Raw genomic sequence first — 26642 nt, forward strand, 5'->3', positions numbered from 1 at the left:
TGTCAGCTGCACATCTGCAAATTGACTCTCCAGTTCCACCACATCGCAAAGGTGCTCCATTGAATTGAGATCTGTTGACCGAGGTGGTCACTTGAGTACAGTGACCTGACTGTAACATTAATGAAACACGTCTGAAATGATTTGAGCTCTGTTTCAGAGGAGGGATACACTGTGGTCAGAAAGTGATGGACGTGGTCCACGAGAATACACAGGTAGGCTATAGTGTTCGCAGTGTTCCAGAAGAAATCAGGAGTCATTAGACCAGGTGAAGTTTTCAGAGTCTCTCTTTTTGTAAACCCTGGAGATGATTGTGGAAAAATCTCAGTAGATCCGCAATTTCTGAAATACTCATAGCAGTCTGTCTGGCAGCAACAACTCTACCACATTTAAAGTCAAAATCACTTTTCTCCCCCCTTGAAGAGCTGTACTAATAAAGTATCCAGTGAATGCATGTAGAGTATATACATATTCACAGATAAAACTTCCACATATTTTGTTTTTTGAATAAAAGCCCATCAAATGAGGAGAAGATGAATACTATCAGTAATAATTGCCATGTAATAATAATAAAGTATTTGAATGTAATATTGTAGATTGTGATAGCTTCTCATTCACTAAATGGCTAACACTTCAAGATTCCCAGCAATGTAATTCACACGCTGATTAGTAAGCTCCTCTGTAGTCACGAGGCTTCCTTAAAAATGATGCCTTTTTAAATTTTGCTGTGTGTCCCTATTTCTCAGCCTGGTTACAATACAAACAACACTGCCATCCTTTTCCAAGAAAAGTGCAGCTTCTCTGTGTTTGCTTCTGGGTACCAGACGCTTTCCAGTTTCTGTTTATACTCTGATTCTAGTCCGTCTTCTACTGACCGATAAGACAGTAAAAGCATGATTACATTAAAAAAAAAAAAAACAGCCTTGAAACCATCAGCTAGCATCAACTTTTTAATTTAATTAAATTTTTATTTTGCCAACAATGACCAATAGACTGAACAGGAAGTATTGCAGGGGATATCAGGTATCATGGCTACCAGAAGCCCCCCCCAAAAGTGACCTTTGTCCTCAAAAGCCAATTCATCAGACAGGCTGATGGGTCGAGAGAGTGGCACACTGCTAACACTTAAAGATTGCCATCCCTCTGTGCTCATTATGCTCAATTAGCAAAATCATTAATGCAATAAGACAATTTTGATAATATCTCATGCTTTTCAGTCAGGTTGCAACACAAACACCTCTGCCATTCTTCCCTAGACACTGCAGCCTTTGTGTTTGACAAGTTTCCGCTAGGCGGTCATGAACTCCATGAACCTCGTGAACCCGGGAATGCAAAGTAGGCCGAGTAAAATGTGAAGCTGAGAGAGGAAAAAGAGGAGGAAGTAGAAGAAGAAGAACGGGAACGGGAAGGATGAAAAAGAAGAAGACAAGGAAGAAAAAAAGAAGATGAAGAAGTCATCAGTGGATGAGAAAATGAGGAAAGTGTAAGAGTAAAGAGGGTGCATGGAGTCGATGGGGGACATGGATATAAGTCACAGCTCCAGTTGCTCAATTGTAGCCGTTGTGACCAAGGGCACGCTAATCTATCCCATTAGCAGATCTCTCTGACTCTCTCATAATGTTACTGCTAGCTGCTCTCCTGTGACATGTTCTTGGTTTGTGTGTGTGTGTGTGTGTGTGTGTGTGTGTGTGTGTGAGACACACAGGAGGAGTTTGTGCACGTGTGTGTGTGTGTGTGTGTGCAGACACAGTGTGAATGAGACAATGCTTTCCCTCTGTGTGTGTGTGTGTGTGTGTGTGTGTGTGTGTGTGTGTGTGTGTGTGTGTGTGTGTATAATGACAGTTCAGCTAGTTGCTCTCCTGTGAAAATGACACGTTCCTGCCAAATTAATATCATTACTATCAGAGTTTAATGGGCCAGTGCTGCCTTCTTATTTAAAACAGAACATCCCTCTCTCTCTACCTCCACCACAAGGGAAGGGGGTGGTTGGAGAATCGGTTAGAGGAAATGACTAACTGAACAAGACAGACAATAGGTCCAGATGATTTTTCTTTAAGCCACAGTCGAAGGAGATTTAAGGTTAATTCGAGTTTGACAGCAAGATAACATAATATTTAGACTCAGAATCAGGGAATATTCAAGTATTCTAATTCTCATTTTGATTCGAAGGATAAACAAACACGACAACACAGAACACTGTTACAGTAAGATTTGGGATTTCTGTGTTGTCGTACTGGATTTTAGGGATGACTGGAAAATTAGCTGCTGCTACTGGCTTGCATTGTCTTTTATGTGTTAGAGGGCAGTTGCCTTCTTTTTGTTGAGGAGTATCTTGACTTGTATGTTTTACCGTATAGTGTTGTAGTCTGTGGTTTTCATTTTCTTTTGCTGTACTTTTAAGCAGGAGAGCGTACATTATAAGCAGTATCTGCTCAGGTGTCATTCTTCACTCAGTCAGCACTGTGATAATGAGTTGATGTGGAGGTCCACTCTGCAGGCTGCCTGTGAATGTAGACACATGCATAGTTGTGTTCACACACATGTGCGCATTTGCACAGTCAGTTCACACGTGAGTATGACTATTGCAAGCTACATTGCGTGTATGTGTGCGTGCGTTGGAGTGTGTGAATATGTCAGGTTGCCGCAGGAGACCAATTAGCTGGTGCATCAGTGGGAAGGTGAGCATACACACACCTGTGTGTGGCCCTGTTACACCAGCTCATCACACAATCACATACGGACAGACAGCATTGCTCTGCTCATAATAGAAACATACTGACACTTACAGTACGTTGACCATATGGAATTATGGCTTCACTGTGTCAAACTGTCAGACGTGACTCACTAGCATGCGTTATGCCAACTAACTTATTACCAACTTAACAAACTTGTGTGAATTACAGCTTATCTGGCTGGTTGTCTTTAGCTATATGTACTTTATTTCTGCGCAGTTCCTCACATTAAAGTGCATCTGCATGCCTTGTCGCACTCATGTGCAGTAGGCGAAATCACAGAGGGATTGAGTCCAGAGTTGCAGGTATCATGCACTGATGCAATTAGGTGAGAGTGAAAAGGAAGATCACAGCCAATAAAGCGGCCAGGCCTCTTCATGTATAATTCAGATTTTTTTATGGTGGGCAATGCACCCATATGGACATGCTAAAGGAAGACTAAGGCTATTTCGAGCCAGAGAAAAACCCCTGTTAAAAGCTAATCCCTGCGCCAGAGTCCTACACCTTTTACTGCTCCTTTTTAATGAATAGGTGTCCAATAAGGCCTTTTATTGTCTTAGCATATGTTGCTTTTATTAGGGGAAAATAATTAGGTTGTGCGGATCACTTCGGAAGTCCTCTCACAAGATAAAAATGAGATAGTTTCACAGTCGCTGCGCAAGTCCTTCTGACTCCCCGTCGTTTTCCCCTTGGATGCATTGTGTCCTAGCTCCTTCATCTCCTCCTCCTGCTTCGTTTCCTACTCATACCGGTCTCTCCTTACTTCTTTATGCCCTCCCCTCCCCTCCTTGTCCTTTGCATTCCCTGCACTTCGTTTCTTACCTCCTCTTCTATTGTTCCCTTGAACATGGGAGCATTAAATGTATGCAGCGATGTCGCGTTGGACTGCACATTTACACAAGCATATAACAGTTGAACAATCACTGTGTGACAGGAGGCTGTTGATGACTGACACTTGGTTGATCTTATCTGGCGCAAAAGGGGTAAAGGGAGGGCCGTGGAGAAAAAGGAGAGAGAAATAGTGCAGAGGCATTGGGGGTTTTGCTGCGCTTTGTGTTGTGTTCTGTCACTCCTGCAGTTTACCCCTCTGCTCCTTTTTCTGTTTGCCTTCACATGCTTCACTGTATTACAGAAAGAAAGACCGTTGACAGTGCTCATCTGTGATTCAGGGCTCCAGGGAAAGAGATCCTTTTACCTCCAAGAGGTCCTACTATGACCATTTACCCGTGAGGCCTCAGTTACAGTGGGTCTGTACGCCCACTTCAGTGAGTTATGGGGATGGAGGAGGATGAAGTTGCAGGGGAATAAGGATCTACACACGGTTGATGGAGAAGATAGGGCTGAGAAAGAAGCAGGGGGTAAGGCAGATAGACACAGAGAATGAGGAGGTAGGATAAAGGAAGGGAATGTGAAGCAGGGAGGGGGGAAGCCGGTCCCTCCATCCAATCCTTAATGCCCCTCAGGGGAGCACGATGCCTGTAGGTGAGTATTAGCCATCAGCCTGTGCGCTAATCGACATTATGAAATAGCGTTTAGTGCATACAGATGACCAGAAGTACACTAGTCACTGGAACGAACCATGATGCGAAGATCTGATCTTCTCTGGGGATCTAACCAGGCTCTCAGTTTATACATAATAGAGTTTTCTTTATGTTTTTTTTTTTTTTAAAGAACAGAGCACTTTTGACTTTTGGTTATCTAACGTTACCTCAGTCAGGGTGACGGAGGCCACCTCGGATTCATGGTTGTGAGTGTCAGGGTGCTTTCTGAAGTGTGCACTGGGGTGTTTTAGGTGCTAATCTCTTCTCATCTTGGTTGAGTGCTCAAGCTGAATAGAAGGGCAGCTTGTTTATCTGTGGGGACCGCATTACCCAGGATTCCCTCTACAGCTGGGCCGGGCACGCTCAGCTGAGCTGTCAGCTCGCAGAGGTTACTACAGCTGAGGGCAAAGATGGCTCTGAACGCACACCGTCGTACACACATAAACTGCACAAAAACCAAGCTTTGATTTCAATGGTTATTTATTAAATGTAAAATATCTTTAGCACAGATTAAAAATCAGACACCTCCATCTATTTTAAACATCACAGGTTCAGGGTGGAAAAAAAAGAAAAACATTCCTGGAACAGAATCACAATCAGTTTGGAGTCCCACTTTTCAGGATAGTTACTCCACGAGGCGTGGCAGAGGGCTGAGGCAAAAACTGCACTCCTCCTCTTTACTAAGACTACAAGCCAGGAAATACTTTTCCAATTGAGTGCCGTAGCCTTATGACACTGGATGGTTAAAAACGACTTTTCTCAAAGTACTTGTCTTTAGAATCCAGATGTTTTACTAGTTACAAATGAGGACAGAAAACATGTCAGTTTTCCTAAAATGCGACTGTCTAAAATGGGCTAAAAATAGTAGGTTCTCCAGATTATTAAACTTAGGAAAAAAAAATTTGTACCTTTGCACATATATAGAGGGCCTTCACACTGCAAACACTGATTTACAGTATGCTGTACAGTATGTGTGCTTCGGGCCAGGCACAAACTTTTTAAATTGTGTCCCAGGCGCAAAGCGCTTTGCCAAAACTTAGCACTGCTGCTGAATTGGAGTGCCATCACAGAGGTCAGCTGGTGGACACTCCTCCTCTCTTCTATTCTCTGCCTCAACCCTCGCTGCTGTACAAATGCCAACTGACAACAACTGACACAGATGGTGAGCAGAAACACAGGACAGGCAAAGGGAGAGAACCACCCACAGGAGTAAGAAAACAGGAAGACTCTACACACACTGTCCAAGAGAGGATATTGCCTGACAATATTACCAACGCATTTATTTTAAACTTTTTTTTATTTGAATCTTTTACTTTTTCTACTTTTTTTATATTATTTTTTATAGCACATGCCATATGAGAATTTGGGGATTATAAAAGTACCTGAAAGAATTGCTAGGTGTTCAGCATGCATAGCCATTAGTATTTACAGGTTTGTATGTACAGGGATGGGCCAAAAACAGACTGCTCTACAGTACTGGGTTATTTACATCCAGGTCAGAGGGAGAGGTCAATGACGTAACTACAGATGTGGGGGTCAAAGGGTCACATGCACAGGGTCAGAGAAAGCTTATACAACTCGGACGATGAAGACACAAAACAGAACACGGCAAAGTAACAATACTGTTAATTCAACATCACATCTCCCCCACGTACCCTTTTTGCTTTTGATACGCTCAGTAAGATGTTCTCAACAACGGGTTATTGCGTAACACTATACAAGGACATTTCTATTGCAAGTCCATGAGGTCCTTGGGTATTGAGTCAATGCTGAGATTGGAAGACTTGGATCTGGTCCCAGAGCAGTTCCAGAACCGTAGTGTTGAATCCCAGGCTAAGTACAGGCTTATTGCCACTTATCAGCAGTCAGCTTATTGCAGGGTGTTTTGTAAGTCTTTCCTCAGTGTTTATGTTTATTTTTATTACCCACAAAGGAAGATCTACACACACGTAATCTATAAAACCTGCTTCTGCACTTGGCATTGGTTTATCATATTGCTGAGATCTTTGCATTTTATTTTTAGCATAGAGAAAAATTTTCGGTTTGGAGATGTTTTGGTTGGTTTGGATCCTCCTTGTCTGTCCCCTTCCTCTCTCCCTCCCTCCCTCCTAGAATCAGTGTGGTGGTAACAGAGCTAGTTTTGTTTTCGGGAATGTGAAAGTGAAGTCTGAAGTCATCCAAAGAAGTCATGCTTAAGTCTAAAGTGGAATTGCAAGATGGTCGTCTAAAGGATTTAAAGAGTTTCCCTCTCAAAGCATTTAAAGTTAGATTTGTAACTGCATTCCTATACTTGTCTCACTTTTTATTTTTTGGACTAAAATGCCTGAAGAGGCCAATTCCGAAAGAGTATCCAAGGACAAGTCTTATTTTTTGGAGCTTAAGTCAGTGTCAAGTCAGCTTCTCTGGGCAGACGTTGTAGCTCTGGGTACCATAGATGTCTCTGATAATAAAACTACTGTAGTCAAGGTAATGCTTCACATTAAGGTGCACAGTATAGAAAGACACACACCCATCATTTTGTAGACAGCTTAATTTACAGACTTAATCTACAGTTTAACTCGGATTAGAAATCATCTTTGGACGGCACAGATGTGTTCGATGCACACTGGTTTAGTGACATTACCTTCCGTGCGGGTTGTTCATATGTGTATCTGTTCGTGCTTGTGCGCAGATACGCTCTTGTGTTCAGGCAGCGTGTAACTGTAAGTGTAGCGAAATCCTTGCCCGCCACCTACTTGCCTGGTATCTGCAAACACACACACGCGCACACACACAGTGATAAATGGCTGTGGTGGGTGGTTGAGCATGTTAATGCCTAATCTCATCAGCCTTATCTTTTACAGAGGTCACAAGGTCAAGTGGCGAGGGGGATGAGCTAAACACCAATAAGATAGCACATTGCTGGGCACACCGCACAAACAGCCCATGTACTGCTCCGTTTGTCACTAACTGCATGCGTGGCAGCCAGCAGAGAAGCTTTTTCTAAAGAATAGAAATACCTTTCAGATTTCAGCCACATAAATCTGGATTCTGAACATGAAAGTTGTTTTTTTTATATCAATATTTAAACCCAACTGTCTGGTAATTGGACGCAAACAAACTTGTCTGAAAGTCAGCCAAGTTCAAGGTGGTGTCAGGGAGTCAGAGCCGGCGGCGCTGAAATCTTCAGTGAAGTTTAAAAGGCATTTGGCTTTCAGGCGAGCTAAATCAGATGCCCTAAGTGAGAGAGATGAGTTGAACTGAGTGCGTGTGAACCTGCAACTCAGAGACACTGCTTGGCATTTGTCGGTCTTTGATATGGCGACATGTGATGTGGATGAAGTTATCGCCTCACTGGCAGGTGAGACAGACAGCGGCACACAGAGAGATGCTGCCTTTTTCATCTGCTGTTTACGAGCTCTCTCATCACGGAGCACTTCAAACACGCTCAATCTGCTTCTGCGACGTTACACACCAGGGCTCCTCCTGGTGGAACTTTACTCAGAGCTTAGAGGGAGTTGTGTGTGGGTGCCCGTTTTGGTTTGCGTGTGTCGATGAGAGAAACATTTCCTGGAATCTGCTTTATGCGTGTGTGTTTTTGTGTTCGTAGCATTTGCATTTTGGTGCATATTTTTGTACTAGGCTGTGAAAGCTTTAGATGACATAGGATCTTGCCACTTTTAGTGTGCTGGCCTGTGCTTTGGGAATCTGTTCAAACAGTTGGCCTGTAATGTGCCTCCATTACGCATGTGTGTACGTTTGTGTGTGTTGCCCGCGTTTGACTACTGCATATACGTGGTTGTCTCAGTGTGTGCCAGTGCTCTGTGCTAAACACTAGCCTTCAGTCATCACATCAGTGTTCCCTCTCATTCTTTCTGCCCCCACCCCCGTCTCACTCTCGCTCCCTCACATCAGGAGATAAAGAGGCGAGCCATTTCATGTGGCCGCATAGAAGTCGTCTCCAGCCCTGGAGTTTGCAGGGAAGCTGTCACAGCAGCTTTTAGCTGGAGCTGCAGCATGAAAGATCCCTCTTTGAGCGGTCGGGTTATGTGTGTAATTCTCTCTGACGTGTTTATTCTGCCGCAGTTTCAGCTTTCATTTTCAAATGTCACAGAAATCTCTCTCCGTGAATATCCTTGCTAATTACTGACTGATGGGATGGGGTGTATTAGAGAACTTAGCAGGTTGCGTAAAAATACTGTTTCACTTTTACAGCGCGTCTCGGCTTGAGACGACGTGTAACAGAGTGAGTTTTCCGGGCTGAGTGATCTTCAGGTTTAAACTTGCCTTGAGAGAATTACTGAGAAAGAACTGGAGGGAAAACCGTGCGACGTGTTTGTGTGTTGTACGCAACAACCAAAAAACTTTTGATTTAAATACTTAGTTGTACTTGTATTTTCCAGCACTTGAATATTAATAAACATCACGTGAAAAATATACATATTGATAATCATGGCATTGAAACCTGCTGTTCACACATCGCACATCAGAGCTGTAGTTTCCCTGGTGACTCCCATCCAGACAGGAGCTGGTGTAATATTTTTGTTCCCGCCTTATCCTCTGTGAGTCTATACATCTGTAGCATTCACACGGTCCCACATAGCGAGATGTCCTATACACACCTGGCTGAGAAATAAATAAATAAATATATGTATATAAATATATATACAGTAAGGAGTTATATGACCCAGTCATCGGGATGCAGGGAGAGGGGAGAGACGGTGTGTGCACGAGTCTTTTTTCCCCCCCTGTAGACACAGTCCTGCTGTCTCTTTTTGTCTGTGTGTGTATGCGTGTGTCTGTCTATGTGTGTGTGGGTCTCACAGAGGACAAAGGAATGTGGTCAGAGTCTGCTTTATGTCCTCTGTCTTTTCCTCCATACAGCACACATCCTAAAGTCTGCGTGTCGTTAGACGAGTTCTCCATATTTTGTCTGCTCCTGCAGGCCGACGCCGCCTTGCTGTCTCAGCGTCGTGATTCGTCCACTGATTCTTCTTCTTCTTCTTTTTTTTTTTTTTTTTTGTCTGTCCACAGCAACAAGGGGCGGCCACCACAGTGTACTGTGCGGTAGCACCGGAGCTGGAAGGGCTGGGCGGCATGTACTTCAACAACTGCTTCCGCTGCCAGACATCCGCCCAGGCCCAGGATCCGAGCAGTGCTACGAGCCTGTGGGAGCTGAGCGAGCGCCTGGTCGCAGAGAGGTCAGTGGGCATACAGGCCCTCTAATGGACAGAAGACGAAGAGGAAGAGGAGGGCAACTAGCCAAAGAGGAATCAGAAAGGAAACAGCTGATGTTTCGTTAGGTGTGGACTAACTGTAAGAGCTGCCAAACCATGGAAGCCCATCTGGATATGTCACATCACTACAGCGTCTAAAACACTAAATATACAGCACAGGAGGGGATTTCATATACAATCTATTGAATTAGTTAAAGTTTAAGTGAAGTTAAGCTCTGCTGTAGTATTTTAAAACCGGGAGTGGGGGGAAAGGTGAAGATCTGAGCCGAACCTGTCACAGTTTGTTCTTTGTCTGTTTCTCTCTGTAACCTTTTTAAGCTCTAAAGTCCTTTTTTTCTCAAACGTCTACTTAAATTAGATGTAAACAAAATGCAAATGACCTGTTTTGATAACAATACAAGGTTTAACTAGTAAGCATACACTCTACGGCATATGCATCTGATTCCAGCAATAGTGGGCTATCAGCAAATATAATGTCTTCCCAATTAATGTCTCTAAGTTCAATATCCTCTTGTCTAGTTCTATGTTGGTGTTTATGTTTCCTATTCTGATACAGAGCGCTTGCTAATCGTTGTGCTAAATCTTTTTGGGCAAGAAGAAATAAATAGTAATGGGCATGTGAAACTTATTGAATTACAAACCCAGTAGAGGTGTGATTCTAATGGCTATGTACACAATTTTGCAATACTTATATTTCTTATCAACGTCCCTATTTGTTTTCTGTACAGTATTTACAACATCCTGATTTCTGGCCATGTGCTAAAGGGGGGTGGACATCATATTTTTTTCTGCTATTTTACTCAACCTAAGTATTGACAATCTATGCTCTGGTAAGTTACAATTTGGAGATATTTACGGGTTAATCTTTGTCCATTTGAATGACAAATACAGAAGGTGGAGAATTTTATTTACAGAGTCCAGGATCTTTAATTTCTTCAGTTCTCCCTTTTTTTTTCTTTTTTTTTTTTTTTGTTTAAATCATCCGCTTTAGTATTGAACTCCGGCTTTGGATTTGCTGTGGATTGGTTGCCCTGAAGCCACAGGGGGTGGGACGCTTTTGAGACATTGTGCTTTATGGCAGTCCGGATGCCGTAGGTTGGTCTTGAAACAGCATTCCAGTGTCATGATATCTGCAAAAAACACACACAAAGAGAAACAAGTCAATAAAAATCTGTTGTACAGAAATATGTGAATTCCTTCTATAGAAGTCTGAAGACCATTAGGTGGGATATTTGTGTGGGGAGCTGAGAAGTACGCAACAAGTCTAAGTACGACAGTTTCCAGTTTTCCAGAGTGTACTAACCAGGTATGAACATCACAGAGTTAAAAGCTGTTTTTACAGTATTTTTTCCCCTCTGACAGAACAGGAAATGCACTCATCATGTATTCAAAGAACAGATCAATCAATGCAATCGTACGTTTGACCAGCACCCTCACACATGAATCCTCATTGTGTTTCCTTCTGTAGAGAATCATCAGAATGACACAGCACCACAGTTATACTTAATATAATTTACTCTCACACATTGTTCACGTATTGTTTCTTTTCTTCCCTTCCTGGCAGACATACTGAAGAGAAGAAAAAAAAAAAAAAGCACAGGAACAGACAGAACATTCAGAAACATGCTGTGCCCTGCACAGAAACTGATACTGCTGTTATAATCTGTTCTGTACCCAGAGTACAGGTGTCTTATCGCTGTCCTTTCACAGCACTGCACACACCTGGAACAGAGATGCAGTACAAACACTCACATGCACACACACACAGAGCAGGAACAGTCAGCAACCCGCATGCACAGTACAGCAAGCAAAACAACATTTTATTAAACTGTCCAGAATCTTTTTGCCTCTTTATTTTGCATCAGATTGAACAAACGGTATAAATAACGTGTGTTTAAAAATTGTTTGTGTCTGAAAAAACTAAAAATACAGAAATCTGTCATAAACAGACGAGGAGTTGAACACTAATAAAGGATGTTCCCAGCTGCTGTCCATGGTGCTGATAAGGCTCAGGCCCTTTCATGGTCATACTTTGGCAAACATGAGAATTCGCCTACTTGCCAATCAGTTACAGAGCATTTTGTGTATGTGCTGACATGAGCCTCTGTGAGAGACGTTTTCCCTTCCCGAGTGTGTGACTGATCAAGTCGTGAGCAGACGTACTCGCCAGTGTGTTAAGCACGTCAGCTGTTTAGTTTCCCTCTGTTTTATTTTGATTTAGTTTGTCTGTCCTGATGTGTTCCGTTGTTTTGTCTTTGTTGACTTCATATGTGGTTTATTAAAATTGTTTGGGTTTTTTTTTTTTGCTCTATTGGGTCTCTAAAAATTAGGTCTCACTTCTTGTTCTCACACTTCACCACTACTGAAATATAATCTTATTCAAAGGGATTCTGACTTGTTCAAATAGTTATGTTATTGTAGGCTCTTATAGCCTCCTGAAATGATCTTAAAGAGTGTAATTCTACACCTGGGACTTCTGTAATGTTAGCCCGCTTTCCCCAACCTCTCTGCTGGAGGAGAAACTCAGAATAAAATAACCATAATGCTGTTTATGACTATATATCAAGAAACTGGTACTAATGATGAAGGCTGTATGCTGGAAACACATCAGTTTGACTGATACATCTCAGAAGTGCTGCAAATTTTATATTATCACAGTCTGACACCAGCTAAAGCACTTTATACACGTGCGATCATGTAACGTAGACCATTTGTGGCCTACAGATATCGCCGCTCTCGACTAAAAGTGCAGGCTTAGTCTATCAGTCGCAATTCTATGTAAGCTGAGCATATAAGAAAGCCTTTGACAGAAGGGCCAGATTCAGAACTCAAAGGAGAATCTTCAGGAGAATTACAAACAACTAGACTTGTATGCGGGTGTGCACTGCAGTGGCAGATCAGTGGGTGTGTGCCTGAGTGAAGTGGGAGGGTCCTGCCTGGCTTTCATGCAAAGTCTTATCGATCGGGCCCTATCGGAATCATCTGATAGCTAATCAATATGCTACACTTCCTCTCAGCGAGCAGAGAAGAAGGAGAAGCACGACTCTCGCAAGAGGAGGACCTTGATCCTTTGACCCAACAGTTAAGGCTCGACACACACAGACGCACACACACACAGTCACAGTCTGTTTCCCTTCATTTCTTTTTCTCTTTATTCCAATTCTTAGAATAACGACACCCAACAATGTAATAACTGAAAGCCCGTGTAAAGCAAATAACCGATATACATTAGAATGTTATTTTAATTAGTCGGATTTACAGTTGAGTTTTTTCCCCCTTCACTGAGTTCATTTCAATTTGGGCAGTAATTGTTTACGACTGATCATTTCATTTTCCATTATTGTTTTTATTTCTTCTTGTGATTAATTTCACCTCTCAAAGAATAATTATGAGAGGATTGATTTGATTATGCCTTTGTTCTGCTCCTATTGGCTCCATCGACCGAAGGAATGCCATGTTGCCATTTCGAGCGGATATATTTAATGATCACAATCAATGTTAAAGCTCTCTCTAGACTCAACTAACCCAATAAATATCTGCCAGGAGGAAATTTACCATCTAACTACAGCAGGCAATAAAGTCTTACTCTGTGTTATCCTCCCTCCCCACTGCTCTCTTTTAATCTCTCTCTTTTGAGGATGGCATTAGGATGAAAACTGTTGATCAGTTTTCATAAAGTACCACAGCAGAGTCAATGGAAATACGATTTTCTTTCAATATCTCACGATTTGGATTGCTTGCAGGCTGCTTTTTTGATAGAGTCTTAAATTATATATATTTTAAAATTAAAAGATTATTTCCCCAGGCTCCTTTCCACTTAATTAGCCCACTTTAATATAAAAATTTGCCTGTCAAAATGTTTTTTATGTCTTGTTTGCAGATTCTTAAAGAAATACTTTAATTCTGTTTCAGTATTACAAAAACAGACATTTTTCCCCCAGTCTCTCCATGCCATTACTGTACCATTGATTTCTGAGATGAAATGAATAAAAAGCAGTAAAAAAAAGAGTTATTTTTTGGGCACATTATTATTATTATTATTATTATTAAAAGAATGCATTGTAAAGATCATGCAACTGCCACATATGGCAGGAAGTGGAGCATTTTAAGGTGAGTTCTCTTTTAAATGATTAAAAAAAAATATGTGTAACATGCATGCAAAAGTAGATGTTTTTAATCCATGGCAATGCTTCAGTTCATCATTTATTCTTCCATGAAGACTCATAGTCATGGTAACATTTGAATCCAAGTTTACTGAGCTTGTTCACTATCAAATGCACTTATTTCCCCCTGTAGATCTGCTTGTGCAATCTATAACTTTCTGTTTTTTATTGAAGTCTCAACACGGCACCTTTGAGGAAATCCTTCCACTCCCAAATCCCCAGCGAGTCCTCACCGCTAGACAGCATGACCTTGTAAACCCTGAGTTATTTTACTCACCCATTGTGTGAGGATAGGAAGAAAAGGGAAAGAGAAAGGGGGAGACAAGGGACAGGGGGGTGGAGGGGAAAAAAAAAAGAAAAAGGAGCTCCTGCCTGTCACAGCTTTCAAACACAAAGAAAAATGAGCACTTGGGCTGAAGTACAATTATTAGCCCCTGTCTACAGATTCATCACACTATAGAGAGCCAGGGAGTGGGAAGGAGATAGAGGGAGGAGCAGAGCAAGAGGTGGAGTGGAGAAAGGTAGAAAAAGAAATGTGTAGCTTTCAGCAGAGCCGTGCGGAAGACGGAAAGACAATGAGGAGAAAAGAGGGAGGAAATAGAAAATAGGGCTGTTATGCTGTGAGGGAAAACTTGCGAGGGAGCCAGGAGAGGTGCAAGGTGAAGCATGCAAAGCTAGCGTATGCAGGGCTGGAAGGAAAGAGAGGGAGGAGGTTTTAGGTGAAATAAAAGAGTGAGAGGAAAAGAACAAGGCAGAGGTAGAGGAAGGTAAAATGAAATAAGAGGATTTGTCAGGCCAGTGGTTGGTGGCAGTAATAAAGCCTGCTAATCTGAGGGAGAACGCTTGACTGCTCACACACTGACTCTCTTGACGCCCCACTTTACCACCGGGCCAAGCCAAGGTCACACACACACACACACACACACACACACACACACACACACACACACACACACACACACACACACACACACACACACACACACACACACACACACACGATCATGCCATTGCAAACACACACACACTTGCAGAGACACTGTGCATGTTTCTTAGAGCTTTCTTTTTGTGAATCAAATTCGTGAGCGCTTTCCACCTGAGCGTCTTCCTCTGAAGGTTTCGCTGGCACGACTTTCCTCGCTTTACTTTTGACATGATTTTTTTCTCTCTCACTCATGTCACTCATCTTCTTGTTTAGCTATCATCTCCACCAAACACCCCCCTCAGCCATGTTGATTTTAAAATCTCATTTTTCTCGCTTTCTTAACTGGCTCCGCCGTGTGGATCAATACCTATCAAAACCATTACATAAATACATCTGTCACGAGCAGATAGTTGAGTGGGGATGTAATGTGTCTGGTTAAGGCCGCCATGGGGTGAAAAAAGATATGCTTAGTGTGTGTGTCTGTGAGCATTCTCAAAGGACAGCATGTGTCATTTTGTGTGACCAGGTGTGTCGGGCAGAGAGAAAGGTTGTTATTGAGCCGCGGTAAATGACGCATAACCTGGTGTACTGCTTACTTAGCCCCAGACCCCTGCTTTATGTCACTTTTTTCTCACTTGCTGTGTGTGTGTTTGTATGTGTGAGTGCCTGTTGTTGGTGTACAGTCATGGGAATATGACTGAAGCAGCTCAACAGTGCAAAATATTTTTGGAAACCCAAATGGGTAAGAAAAATACATTAGGTTTGTTCAAGTTGCTGGGAGCCGGTTAACTATTCTTACAACTTTTAGTTTATTTAAAAAAAAAAGGAAAAGGAAAAAAAAGATGTTGTTTTATTATAACGTTTTCTTTAGCAGTCTTCTAAATGGTAACATTTCTCACACATGCCGAGAAACTATGTGATCCAAGGACTAATAAAACAATATTACAGACTTCCACCAATAATACCTTCATATCTCCTTGTAGCTAAATACATGTAATGCACTATAGTGGTGGGCATGAGAACCCTGAAAGCTGAGCTCAACAACAGTCAAAAAAACCAAAAGCACCAAAATACAAAAAGACAAAAAGTGTGACAGTCTGTATATAAAAGATGGTCACAGTCACTGTGATGTCACTCATTGATTTGTGAACAGCCGAGCTTATATTTTTTTTCCTCATGTGGTCAATCTTAGAGGAGCCCCACCCTAAAGCATACCCCACTTCAATATAATGTGTTTTACTCAACGTATGACCATAATTTGCAAAATGAACATCATACTGTAATCAACAAACTTTAAAACTAATAATTAGTCTATACAACTTTTGGAAGTTACTGATTTTTCTTTTGTATTATTCATTGCTGTTAGGAATGGTTTATTATTATTATTATTAGCTCGTTTACTATTGCATATTTAACTGTGGAACAGGCTTTTACTTTTTTAGCTACTCTTAGGAACCGCATAATTTACTTGATTTGTTTACTAGTTACCTATTAAATAAGCACAGGGGTCATTTAAAAATATCATATCTTTAAATGGCTCTTAAAGACAAGCGAGACAATCGGGCAGTGCAAACTGCTTTAGGCTGTGGTATACTGCCTGGTTCATGTAACAGACTTGTCCCTATAAAAAAACTACTTAAACTAAACCAATATATGAATCATGCCATTAAAGCTAAGAAAAACAAATATGTACATAACCTCAACACCACCAAAACAGCCATAGTAACAAGCATGTCTCAGCTATTGTTATATCATTTGTTTGTTGCCCCCTTGAAGCATTGCCATCACAGCTGGTCGGTGTGTTTCTGTATTTCGTAGCGTTTTTTTTTTGCATGCATTTTTACAAGTTACATTGTGATGTACTAATAAATGGCCAACAGAAGGACAAAGACACTGGAACCCAGTTTGTATCCAGTATAGAAAACTCTTGTCTTTCTTTGAAACATAAAAATGAATTCGTTTTTGAGCACTAGTCATTCAGATTTTTCCATCTTCATCCTTTGGGGTTGTCATTGTCATTTTCACACATCACTCTGCTGACAGCCGGCTCTGTGATTGATGGAACGATGCAGATTTACATGTCATGCTGAAATAGCACAATAACCTGCACGCAGATAATCACCTCATTGAGAATCACTCTGGCCTCTCTCCACTCACAATTACTATTGTGTATTTGATCATATAACCACTCTCCAACAATGCACTTAATGGGCTTATTGGCAGCAGACCAGCAGTTGCTTGTAAATAATCTTGATGGTGTTTGATTCTAATAAATTAGGCTCATATATGCAAACACGGTAAAATCATAACAATATCCAAATGTGTGTAGGCAGAGGTGGGGTGGTGACAGGGGGAGATTTATGCTGCTAGCAATTGGCTGGCTTCATCACTCACTCAGCTATCTTCAACTTTTTTTATTTGTTTAATTTCCAAATGCGATTGCTCCACCACTCCCACTCCTGCTGATGAATGCAAAGGATCATGGGTAGAGACGAGAGCAAGATTAATACAGTTAATTTCTTAACTGTATAATCTCCTCCCAAGAAATGAAAAAAGAGAGAGGGACAGGACTGTGAGGGCTATTTCTGCAGGGACACGATGAAGGCGAGCGCTACAAGGTAAATAAATGATAACATGATGCTTTGCTCTCTTTCAATCACTGCACGATGTGATATCACGACAATCTACAACGGAAAACTCAACACAACAGTTCAACTTTTGACTTACTTTAGGTTTCAAAACAACTGCAACCTCGTGTTTGAACTATTCATGTTCATCCTTATACTGCCTCGTGGGGTATTGTAAATTATTTTCCCTCTAAATCCTAAAGCTTTGCATCACAACAACTTGATATACAAACTGCAAAGATACTTTGTGTGAAAGCAGCAGCACAGCAATATCAGATACGTGATTGAAAAGTATTTTAACCAAAAAAAACAAAGACAGCATTTCTGGAAACCTTCTATTCAGACATATCCGACTCCTTTAATTACATATAAAATGTCTTATTATGTTTTTTTTCAGCATTTATTACACAGTGAGAGGTATACACTATTTTGAAAACACTAGAAAAAGAAAGTGCATAGGTTTTAAGTTACTAAACAATTAGAAAAGTAACAAATCATACCAAACCCTGTGTCAAGTATCAAAATATGTCAGCTCACTGATTGAATAGGTTTTATTGGCCATAAATATATTTAAGAACAATATAATCAATAATAACAACAACTCTAATAAGCAGATAATAGAATTTTTGTGTTGTAGCCTTAAGGAAGACTTGTCTGTACCTCTGTGTGTGTGTGTGTGTGTGTGTGTGTGTGTGTGTGTGTGTGTGTGTGTGTGTGTGTGTGTGTGTGTAAATTATAAATGGAAGGGAGAAGAGTCACCTCTCAAAAACACACTCACATATCTACGAGATTAATTACAAGTACCGTGAATCACTGTGCAATTAATTAACTCATCCTTAGTAATGAGTGTGTGTGTGAACTGAGCGCACTGCGTGTCACACAGACAGCCTCTCCATCTCTCCACCTCTCGGCCTGTCCCCTCTCTAATTGCTTCCCTCTCTATTAAAATGCAGTCTGCTGTGACATCACTCAACCCTCTGTTAGAGCAGGCCAGGGTGCTGTGCAAACCGCACACACACACACACACACACACACACACACACACACACACACACACACACACACACACACACGTATACAAAGATTTAATTTTAGAGAGCATGGTTTGTGTTGATTTTAATGAGGATTCGAGATACTGAGCGAAAACTGATTTTGTCTCCATGAAAGAGCCAGAGCGAGGGGAGAAAGGAAACAATGGTGGCCCTAATGATGCATTAAATCTGTTGCATCGACAGCAGAAGGCTACTGCACTACTTTCTACCTTTATTTGTGTTTTATGTGTTTATTTGTGTACTTAAAACTGAAAAGATCTACAACTAAAATTTTAAAATTCCAAACTGAAGTTTCATGTGTCTTTTTTATGCCTGAATGATGGATTTATCATTTATTTATCAGTTTGCAACATTGTAAAAATATGTTTTGTTTCATAAAGTTAAAAGTGAAACACTATTCAATAAAACAAACCAAGAAATTTTATTTTAGCTTTTAAAAATTGTATTTTAACTTTGACCATCATTTAGACTCCTTTATTTACACTTACTTTTTCCCGTGTATGTCATTTTGCACTCATTATTACCATTTCTGTAAAATCTTTTTGAGCTTCTTTCACCTGAATGTCCACCATAAACCTAGAGCACTTAAAAAGTTATGAAACAATTATCTGTTATGGACCCTTTAAGATATTATTAAGCAAAGGTTCTCTGGTTTGATTCCAAGTTGAATCAGGCTGGCCTTCCTGCATAAAAAGATCGGCAAATCACACATGTGGAGCTACCTCTTACGAATAAGGGATCAGCTGAATGTAGCTTCTTCTAAGTCATTTAATTTTACATCTGGATATAGATATATTTTATGAACAATAAACCTACTGATTTAATTTCCCCCCCAATTCAGCTGGGTCGTTACTCAGCACAAAAGCATAAATACTTTCCTCCAGGCACAATACCTCGTCTTTACTGTATCCATCTGTATTGAGCAAAAAATTAACACAGTGATGAATGCACAGCAATGCGAGCAGAAGAATAAAAATTTATTAATGAATTGATTTTTAGCTGTTCAAAGTCTGTATTCGGCCAAATACCCAACGAAAATCACTATAAACCAGAAAGTCGCCGAATATCTAATGTCCCACTCCCTTTCTCGCACTGTCTCGCCCTCTCTCTCAGAGCTAATCTGATTGGTGCATAAATCATGCTGGCATCAGCAGGGATTGAAGTTGGACTACTCCTGCACACACGCACACACACACAAGCTGAAGGCTCCTCAGCGAGGTGAGAACAGCGGCGTGCTCCGTGGTGATCATGAGGACATGGATAACAGATCTCTCTTTTATCATTCCCTGACTTTCCCTGACATTTAAAAAGCCATTAACACCACTGAGATTCACCCTCGTGTACATTTCATATGGAAGCACCCCCAACACACATACATGCTTGCTTGCTTGCCATTCACTCACAGGGCTTCCGCGCTCCTGTGCGTGTGGGAATGATCTCAGTGATAATACAAGGCCCAAATGACACAGACAGAGCAGTGAATTATACCTTAACAAGCTTTTCACAGCTGCCCCCTGTTCTGTAAGATTAAAAAAAAAAAAGAGATCCGGTGTACTGCTGGTGTATCATAACAGTCGTAAGGCTCAGCTTGTGATGCACTTATCAGTCCCTTGTTGAAATCAGTGACATTTAGGGGCACTGTCCCAGCAAATGGACAGTAAGTGTCTGCTGTGTTGGAAGGACCGCCTCTGTGAATAGTGATTATCCACCGATTCAGTTACATATACATGGGTATGCTGTAAACACTAACAGCATAATAGTATTTACTGCTGAGCACTGTATTAATTTATGGCCCATTATTGTGAAGCCCATCGTTACAATGCGAGGGAGCATTTATTGTAATCAGAGGACTGATAGAGACTGGAAATGTTGCTAATGTATGTAATGTACTTGCAAGCAGTCTCCCTGACAAAACTGTACAGTGGCTAATGCAGCAAATGACATATGGCTTCACTCTCTGTTGTTAGCATTTATTAGCAACATGCAGAGGCCTGAGTGCAAAGCAGCTATCGACTAATTATATTCCATTGTGTCTGCATGGAAAACAAGAAGAGAACATGCTGCGCAGCGATGGAGTGGCCACCCCACCACTTAATCTGAAGGATATTAACGTGAAACTGAAACCAAGCGTGTGGTTCGGCTCGGCCCGCAGTATATGAGTCATGACGGGCAGTGATATACGGGAGATACAGATATGGATGTCGGTCATTTAAATGCTTGCTATTGTAATTCTGCAGAAGGCAGAGGTACTTTTGGTGATTATGGATCGGACCTTTTTCAACTCCTCAGAAAATGGCTTTAAATCTTACGCGCCCCGAGGGTGTACAGACACGTTTAGAAGACGGGGAGACACGCTTGAATTTTGAAAATCATGAGAAGGAAAAGAGAAGAGAGACAAAGTCAGAGAGGGCTTTGGGGAAAGAATGACTTCTGGTTTAAGGGAGTAGGGGTCACGGGTGTGAAATAACTGGCATATTCAAAGATAAAAAGGGAGCGAAATGACAAACGGGAAGCAAGGGTTGTTAAAATATTCAGGGGGATCTAATATCGCGGAGAGCGTCAAAAAAATGCTGGACTTTTAAAGAGTGAGAAGGGTTCGATGGAGCGTCTGTAATATGCAGTCCTGGAGCAGTGCATTCTTTATACTGGATATGTGTATGTTGCAGGAGGTGTTGCAGAATGAATGTGTTTTGTTTCTTAACTTTAGGGCAGCTAAGGCTCGGAGGATGTGTTGGAAACAACAGCTGGATTTGGGATAAACGCCGAGGGAAAGAAAAGGAGGAGGAGGAGGTGGTGGTGAAGGAGGAAAGGATATAAACAAAGAAAGTCCCATTCTCTCTATCATCTCCTACAAAGGTCTGCTCAGCACAAGATATGATGCTGACAGTTTGACTCTCTTAGCTGCACTTTTAATGCTGCAGGCCAAACAGCCTGCAACTCAAGATAGTAGGTGTTCTTTCTCACATCTGTTTTCATCATGCGTGTGAAAGTTTGGCATTAATACTCATCTCTGTTATTAGAGTTTCTTCTCGCGCTGCGTTTATCTTGGCTCATTAACATAATGAGCTCAAAGACCTAAGATCCCACCACCCTTCTTCCCCTCAGAGTGACAAGTTGTTTATCACTCCTTCACTACTTGAGTTCAGTTTTTGTCTATCATCCTCCTGTGTGCGTCGTTCTGTATTCAGCACAGTATTATACAGTAGTGTCTGGTCTCTGTTGTGCTTTGCTGCAGAGGAGCGTAATGCACTGGGTCTCGGCTCATGTCCATCACTCAGCTTGCTGTAAGTCAGGCAGGCAGCCAGACAACCTCCCACAGGAGAGAAAGAGATGAATGGCGGGATTTGGAGGAAGTGCACAACAAGAGTCTTTTCAGATCTTCAGCGGATATGAAAATTTCGTCGAGACGAGCGAGAGCAAGGAAAAGAGAAAGAGGAGCCAAGTGGTACAAAGATATAACTATGAATGGCTATGAGGGAGCAGTGAGCGAGCAGGTTAGAAATGAAGAGAAACCCAGTGACTTATGGGAAAGGCAGAGCGAGAGGGAGGAAGAGAGCGACGAGACAGACAGGATGAGTTACAGACCTGAGGGGGGACAGAGAGAGAGAGAGAGAGAGAGCTTTCACACATTGAGACAGCCCGGTGATTTAGGGCTAAAGGACACTGAGACGAGCTCTGCTGCGAAAGGTGATAGACCTAGAGGTGTAACAGATCCACTGCAACACTACAGCGCCGACTGTGTCAGCATCTGCACCTCCTCTCTTATCTTATCTACGCAAGCATTCATGCACCACATGTTATGAAGACAAGTGCATCACGAGAGCACTCCACTGTTAAGGAGAGAGAGAGCGCGAGAGAGGCGCTTTCAAGTAAAAGCAGTAAGCACGTGCTTATCTTGTGCATCAGAATGAAATGATAACACACACACACACACACACACATACACACACACACACAAATGAAAGCATTTAAGCATTTATGTATATAACTGGGTGACCGTGGCTCAGGGGGTTGGGAATCGCATCTGTAACCGGAAGGTCGCCGGTTCGATCCCTGGGCTCTCTGTCCTGGTCGTTGTGTCCTTGGGCAAGACACTTTACCCTACTGGTGTTGGCCAGAGGGGCCGATGGCGCGATATGGCAGCCTCACTTCTGTCAGTCTGACCCAGGGCAGCTGTGGCTACAACTGTAGCTGCCTCCACCAGTGTGTGAATGAATAGTGGTATTGTAAAGCGCTTTGGGTGCCTTGAAAAGCGCTATATAAATCCAATCCATTATTATAACTAAAAATACCACTAAGTTTTTTTTTTAAATTGTGGAACAAAACCTGTTTCCGGTCAAATGGGCTAGAAAAATAATAGTTTGTATCTTCCAGTGCAAAAATGTTCAAATAGTTTAGCTGGGAAAACTTGTGCCATGGTTAAAGAACCACCTGACTGCTGGGCAAATAGAAGCAGCAAAGATCCAGTTTTACGCAAACGTTATAAACCGCGACTATAAGAATTCCTATGATACAATGCACATTTAGCATTAATGTGACATAGTAAGGGATGCTGATTGTGACATGTAATGTTAGAAATGTTCAGTATTACAAACAAACTTTGCAGAAGACTTCTTGCACTTCTTGATGCCTGTTCCAAGCTGCACTGCCACATGGTGTCATTGCTAAATAAATATCTAAATAGTTTGTTTAAGGATCACTGTTTTTCTGGTGAAACACAGTGACCTAGAAAAAAACAAACAAAATAAACCCCCAAACACTTACAGTTGCCAAGACTACATCCGCACTAACGCTGTCTACTTATAAACACAGTTGAGTAAACCAGTCAGATTTATATCAGTATGTGTGTCTGGGACCGTGTTGGTACAGGCACGATGCTTTAATAGCTGCAGGTATTTGTATGGCAGCACGGTTGTGTCTATATTTGGCCGGTGTGAGGCGGTCACTAATCCATCTGACCTTCTGGCTCATTTGCATGCGCCGGCCCCCCCGACTGAGAGATGCCATGACCTTTATTAGCTAATTAAGAAACATAACAGAAATAAACCTGACAGAGTGGGAATGGACACACACACACACACACACACACACACACACACACACACACACACACACACACATATACACACACTCTCAGCGTGGCTGCTGACAGAATGGGGATGGGGAGAAAAGACAGCAGACAGGGGCCAGACCGGAAAAAAGACACGAGCAGAGAGAAATTTGGCATTCATCAAATGGAAACAATCACAGCAGCCACAAATGCAGCTGTTTGCAGATTCCCACTAATATTCAGCCTCTTGGAGGAAATGTTACCACACACACACACACACACACACACACACACACACACACACACACACACACTCTTAATCATTACATTCGCCAGCAGACATTCAAGCATTTTTGTATTATAGAAGTAGTTTCTCTTAATCACATACTGAGCTCCTTTAAATCTTTGTGTGCTGGAATAAGAGAAGTAAATCTCCCTGTCTGTGCTCTGTGCTGCCACTTAAGTGTAGTCGGCCTCTTGTTCTCTCTTCACTCTCCCACTAAGGACTCATAATAAGCTGCTAGACCCCTCAGGCTATAGGAGGAGGTGTGTGAGCGTGTGTGTGTGTTCCCTCACACCACAGACAGACAGGAGCAGCGATACAAACACACGTGCACATACACACACACACACACAAACAGCTATAGTAGCGCACAAAACATATTGACACATTTCAGAATAAATTTTCAATGACACATTGAGACACTGAGGAAACACTGAGATGTAGAAATTGGGGTTGTTTCCTCTGACACCCTCCCAGTGTTCATCCTGTGTTAATCTGAGCAGTAATCTGCAGTGTGGGCAGATCCTCATCTGAGCAGCACCATTTTGATGTTTGTAAGATTACGCAATCAGCTCCCCTCCCACAGTAAATCACACTGCTTGACATACAATGGAAACACACACAAACTCACGCACATGCATTTAATGCTGACGCCAGTATAGCATCTGGGGCTGACACACTTTACGCGCAGTTTCTTTGTGCACTTTTCTAAGATTTTCAGAATTTTTTTTCTGTCTTTTATAAAAGTGCAACACTTAGTTTCACAAAACGTTTCATAACGTGGAACAAAAAAATGAAACAGAACTAGTTACAGATCACTTTGATTTGAATTAAGCGTAGGATGAGTACGATACGAACGGAGACGGCATGAAATAAGTTTTTTAGTATAACCACATCAGTTAGAGCAGGAAGTAATGAAAAACAAACATTACTAATTTCACAACACCCACAGTTTGTTTCCATCGCAGCTTCCGAGACAAAGCGGGGAAGGCGAGAGACTGTTGGACGCTGCACGAGAAGACCAGAGAAACATGAATGGATGGGTATAAAAAGAGAAAACTGGAGGGCTGCAGCCTCTCTCTGCCCCTCTGTGTCAGCCTGTCTCTGTCATCATGACAGGCCTCCAACAGCGGGGAACCCTAAAGAGCTTCATCCACCCTGCTGCACACAGGGGCTTCACCCGCTGACAGACAGAGCCAAGGGCTGTCCTGTCCACAGCATATCACAGCCTGCACACTGAGTGCCAGTTTAGCTCCAACAGGCCACCTCCCTCTTTCATCACCTACTGTATATGCACACAGAAACCAACTGGATGTAGAATAAGTGTTGGCGTATCAGCCTGAGCTGTCGTGGAGAATTTTGCATGTCTGTAATTGTCACGAAACATAAAACATGAAATTTCCAGAAGATGTTTATAATGAGTGTCAATGATGAGTCAATCTGAGTGAATATGGATGGAATAATCCTACATTTCTTATATTTGAAAGTAAGTACAGTTGTCCTGGTTAAAATAAACATCTTTTCCATCTTCTATTTATATTTTATAATGCATGTTTGTCACATATATTCTCCCAGTGTCTTCTAGATGCACCTATTTGAAAGCACTGTGACTGTCACAGCATTTTTTTTATCTGCATAGAAGAACTTGAAGATAACAAACACTGTTGACCTGGTAAATGGGAAAAAGATCAAAGAAGATGATGAAAGGTAAGCTGTGGTTTGTTAGTCACAAATATAAGGTTTCTTTTATGCTTCTGCTGACATTTATGGTTCTTTTGTGTTGCTGAAATAACTGTCCTTTCATTTAGACTCAACAATCAGCACAGATCGTTGACTGAAATCAGACGGCCCCCCTCATTGCTGTTGTGGCTGGCATTCGGCATCACCTTTTGACCTCTGGAGTTCTACGAATTCACTATTTCGCAAACGCACTAATAACACAACGGGGTAACTTACAGTACAGCAACTGGCCCACTGATGCTTCTGGCGGGGCCACGGATCAAAATGCTCCACCACCTGATAAAGTCATAGGTTGTAATTCTCCAGCTATAGATACTTGCTGTGAACAACGAGGCCTTTAAATCTAATTTATTTGCAAATGGTTCAATTTCAGGAAAGCATGATTCATATATTATTTGAAGACGGATATATTTACCGGTAATAGCTTTCTGAACTAATGGTTTAAAGAAAAGTGCTCTAAATTTCTTTAATCGCAGAACAGAAGCAGGATGCTTGCAGCGACACGTGCTGCAAGTGCGCCGTATGTTGCATCTTTTCTCCTGCGCTCCCCTTTATCTGTCTGTGTGGGCTTCCTCTGCCTCTCTGTTTGTATTTGCCACTCTGCCTCTGTAGTGTGATGTCTAGGGTTGTGATTTTTATCCTCCCAACATTCTAGTAAATACTCAGACAAAATCCAGCGTGCTCCGAGGAGCCTCGGGCCACTGCAATCAATCAAGGAGAAAACAACACAAAGATGTGGCTGTTTCTGCTCCATAAAACAACCTTCAGAATAGCAGCAGCCATTCAGCGTCTGGGATGTAGAATTAATACGCTCTCGCTTTGTCCCTCTTTATTTCTCAGCCATCCTGTTTTTGAATCACTAGATCAAAAAAGAAAAAAAAGCTGTCACAAATCCAGCAGTGAGAGCTATAAACTGTATTTGTGACTGTCACTGTGTAATTTACCCAGTGGGTCCTCAGCATAACCAGCCAAGGGTCCCCGAAGAAAACCTGGTGGTGGATGAAAGCCAAAGTGAATCTGTAACGGCTCCAAACCAAGGCCGGAGCTTGAATACCGAACATATGTAATGCTACTCCAGAGTGTTTGCTGTACTTACAGCCTATAGGATCGTGGATAATGTTGTATAAATATTTGATGGTTTCCTAGCAGGGTCCTATATGGCAAGGGAGTGCAGCATTAAGGCTGACGATCAGGGAAAACTTCAAGGCATGCTTTCACACATGCAGACACATTAACGGCAATGCGCGCACACACATATATGCGATCCAGACTTCTCTGTCTGTCTGCGTCTGCATTGGGTTTCACTTTCGGCGTGT

At 41.9% G+C, this 26642-nt stretch overlaps 2 protein-coding genes across 2 annotated transcripts in view; one reads left to right on the forward strand and one right to left on the reverse strand.

Moving 5' to 3' along the window:
- wwox (WW domain containing oxidoreductase) overlaps positions 1-10110 on the forward strand; it is a 135830-nt gene extending 125720 nt beyond the window's left edge. Inside the window, exon 9 of the mRNA XM_085359146.1 lies at positions 9284-10110. Coding sequence (XP_085215272.1) covers positions 9284-9475 — 192 coding nt within the window. The 3' untranslated portion in view covers positions 9476-10110. The remainder of the gene's footprint in view (positions 1-9283) is intronic.
- The window catches only part of mafb (MAF bZIP transcription factor b), a 48491-nt gene continuing 28682 nt past the window's right edge, over positions 6834-26642 (reverse strand). The window contains exon 3 of the mRNA XM_085359148.1: positions 6834-10616. The gene's annotated coding sequence lies outside the window, so the exon portion shown is untranslated. The remainder of the gene's footprint in view (positions 10617-26642) is intronic.

The sequence above is a fragment of the Diplotaxodon limnothrissa genome, linkage group LG7 (genome assembly GCF_057381915.1).
Source record: "Diplotaxodon limnothrissa isolate DT_005_m linkage group LG7, D_limnothrissa_male_GT1.1, whole genome shotgun sequence".
NCBI classification, from domain to species: Eukaryota; Metazoa; Chordata; class Actinopteri; order Cichliformes; family Cichlidae; genus Diplotaxodon; species Diplotaxodon limnothrissa.